At 72.7% G+C, this 2,281-nt stretch overlaps 1 protein-coding gene across 1 annotated transcript in view; it reads left to right on the forward strand.

Moving 5' to 3' along the window:
- Nucleotides 1-2,281, forward strand: part of LOC106001116 (CSC1-like protein 1) — a gene marked incomplete at its 5' end in the record, with an annotated part of 44,481 nt that overhangs the window by 18,088 nt on the left and 24,112 nt on the right. Inside the window, 3 exons of the mRNA XM_013036250.1 lie at nt 623-785; nt 1,407-1,512; nt 1,784-1,862. Of these exons, the coding sequence (XP_012891704.1) occupies nt 623-785; nt 1,407-1,512; nt 1,784-1,862 (348 nt within the window). The remainder of the gene's footprint in view (nt 1-622; nt 786-1,406; nt 1,513-1,783; nt 1,863-2,281) is intronic.

Below are 2,281 nucleotides of genomic sequence, written 5' to 3' on the forward strand. Positions count from 1 at the left end.
GGGGGGGGTGAGGACGGGCCTCGGTGGGGAGCACCATCCGCTCCCTGTGTGGACGGGGGGGGGTGAGGACGGGCCTCGGTGGGGAGCACCGTCCACTCTCCTCGCGTGGACGGGGGTGAGGATGAGCCTCGGTGGGGAGCATCGTCCGCTCCCTGCGTGGATGGGGGGGTGAGGACGGGCCTCGGTGGGGAGCACCGTCCGCTCCCCGCGTGGATGGGGGGGGTGAGGACGGACCTCGGTGGGGAGCATCGTCCGCTCCCTGCGTGGCGGGGGGTGAGGACGGGCCTCGGTGGGGAGCACCGTCCGCTCTCCTCGCGTGGACGGAGGGGGGGTGAGGATGAGCCTCGGTGGGGAGCATCGTCCGCTCCCTGCGTGGACGGGGGGGTGAGGACGGGCCTCGGTGGGGAGCACCATCCGCTCCCCGCGTGGATGGGGGTGAGGAGAGCCGGGCCCTCAGGGAGCACCGTGCGCTCTCCCCGCGTGGACGGGGGTGAGGACGGGCCTCGGTGGGGAGCACCATTCGCTCCCTGCGTGGACGGGGGTGAGGAGAGCCGGGCCCTCAGGGAGCACCGTCCACTCCCGGGTGGGGCCCCACGGCTCTGGCTCACGTTCCGCCCTCCAGGTGCGTCTTCCTGCCGGACCAGGGCGCCTTCTTCGTGAACTACGTCATCGCCTCGGCCTTCATCGGCAATGGCATGGAGCTGCTGCGCCTGCCGGGCCTCGTCCTCTACACCGTCCGCATGCTCATGGCCAAGACGGCCGCCGACCGCAGGAACGTCAAGCAGGTGCGGGCTCCCCAGGGCACCTCCCGGGGCACCAGCTCCAACCAGGACAACAGCTCCAGGATGCCACCCCCCAAGACACCCCCAAGACACCCCCCAGGGCACCCCCCAGGGCTGGCTGTTTGCGGAGGCCCGGCCGGCCCTCCTGCCCGTCCACGGTGCTCACAGGTTGAGGCACCGAACACACACATATACGCACGACAAAACCCTGTGCCTCCCGAGCTAATGCGTGGCTCAAGTGAGGTTCAGGCCCTGGCTGCGCCCCCTGTTCCTGTGAGCCAGCCCGCAGCGCCTCCCTGGCGTCCGTGCTGCCCAGGAGCTCAGATGCCCAGGCCCGTGCTCATCCCCCACCCCTGGACCGGGCAGCGTCCGGGTGACGGGCGGGCCAGCCGCAGCCTGCCCAGCCCCCGGGGTCTATCCGCAGAGGCCCGCCCGGGTCGTGGAGGCCGGGTCCGGTCGCATCTCAGAGTGGGAACTGGCCGGGGAGGGGTGGGCAGGACCAGAGGCAGAGCTGGGGGGATTGCCGGGGAGCGGGGTCCCAGTCTGCCTCCTCACCCCCCCCATGGCACACGGGGGGGGGGGACGGGAGGGGGAACCTGACCGTGAGTTCTTCACCCCTCCCAGAACCAGGCCTTCGAGTTCGAGTTCGGCGCCATGTACGCGTGGATGCTGTGCGTTGTCAGTGTCATCATGGCCTACAGCATCACCTGCCCCATCATCGCGCCCTTCGGTGAGCGCCGTGGGGAGCCGGCCGGCCCACGCGCGGAAGGCGCAGGCGCAGGCAGCACCACAAGCACACCGTGGCTCAGTGCGGGGTGCCGGCCGCACGGGGCCGCGGGGCACGCAGGTCGAGACGGGCTCTCACTAGCACACCGTGGCTCAGTGCGGTGGCTCAGTGCGGCGTGCGGCCGCACGGGGCCGCGGGGCACGCAGGTTGAGACGGGCTCTCGCCGCGGGCGGGTGGCCTCACTGCCGGTCCTCCTGCCCTCACGTCTCCCCAGGGGACGGGCGAGCGAGCCCACCGCCTTCCACGGAGCGGGCGGTGCGCGGCCGGGCCAGCGCGGGTTTGACGGCCGCTCTGTGCGTCCCAGGGATGTGGGGGCTCGTGGGTGGCGTGGGAGGGGCGGGGGGCACGCTCGCTGGGCACGCAGGGGCCGGCCTGCGTGAAGGCCCACCTCTGGTCCCAGCCCCACCCCAATCCCAAGGAACAGAAAGGCGGCGCCCTGCTGCTGGGCGCCCGGCTGGGTCCCGGGCGGGGGGAGCGGAAAGACTCAGGATGAGCGTCTTTCCCAAGATCAGCCCAGGCCTCGAGCTCCGGGAACGCGTCAGACACGGGCGTCCCAGGGCGGGGAGGGCAGGGGGGGGCTCGGAGGGCACGGCAGCCGCCGCGGGCCTGTCTCACCCGACTTGAGTCCACGCCGCAGCTCACCCCCCCCCCAGCTCCCCGAGGTCCTGGGCTCCCCTGGCCAGTCCCGCTCACCCCACCCCCAGCTCCCCGA

The sequence above is a fragment of the Dipodomys ordii genome, unplaced genomic scaffold, assembly GCF_000151885.1.
Source record: "Dipodomys ordii isolate 6190 unplaced genomic scaffold, Dord_2.0 Scaffold268, whole genome shotgun sequence".
Lineage (NCBI taxonomy): Eukaryota > Metazoa > Chordata > Mammalia > Rodentia > Heteromyidae > Dipodomys > Dipodomys ordii.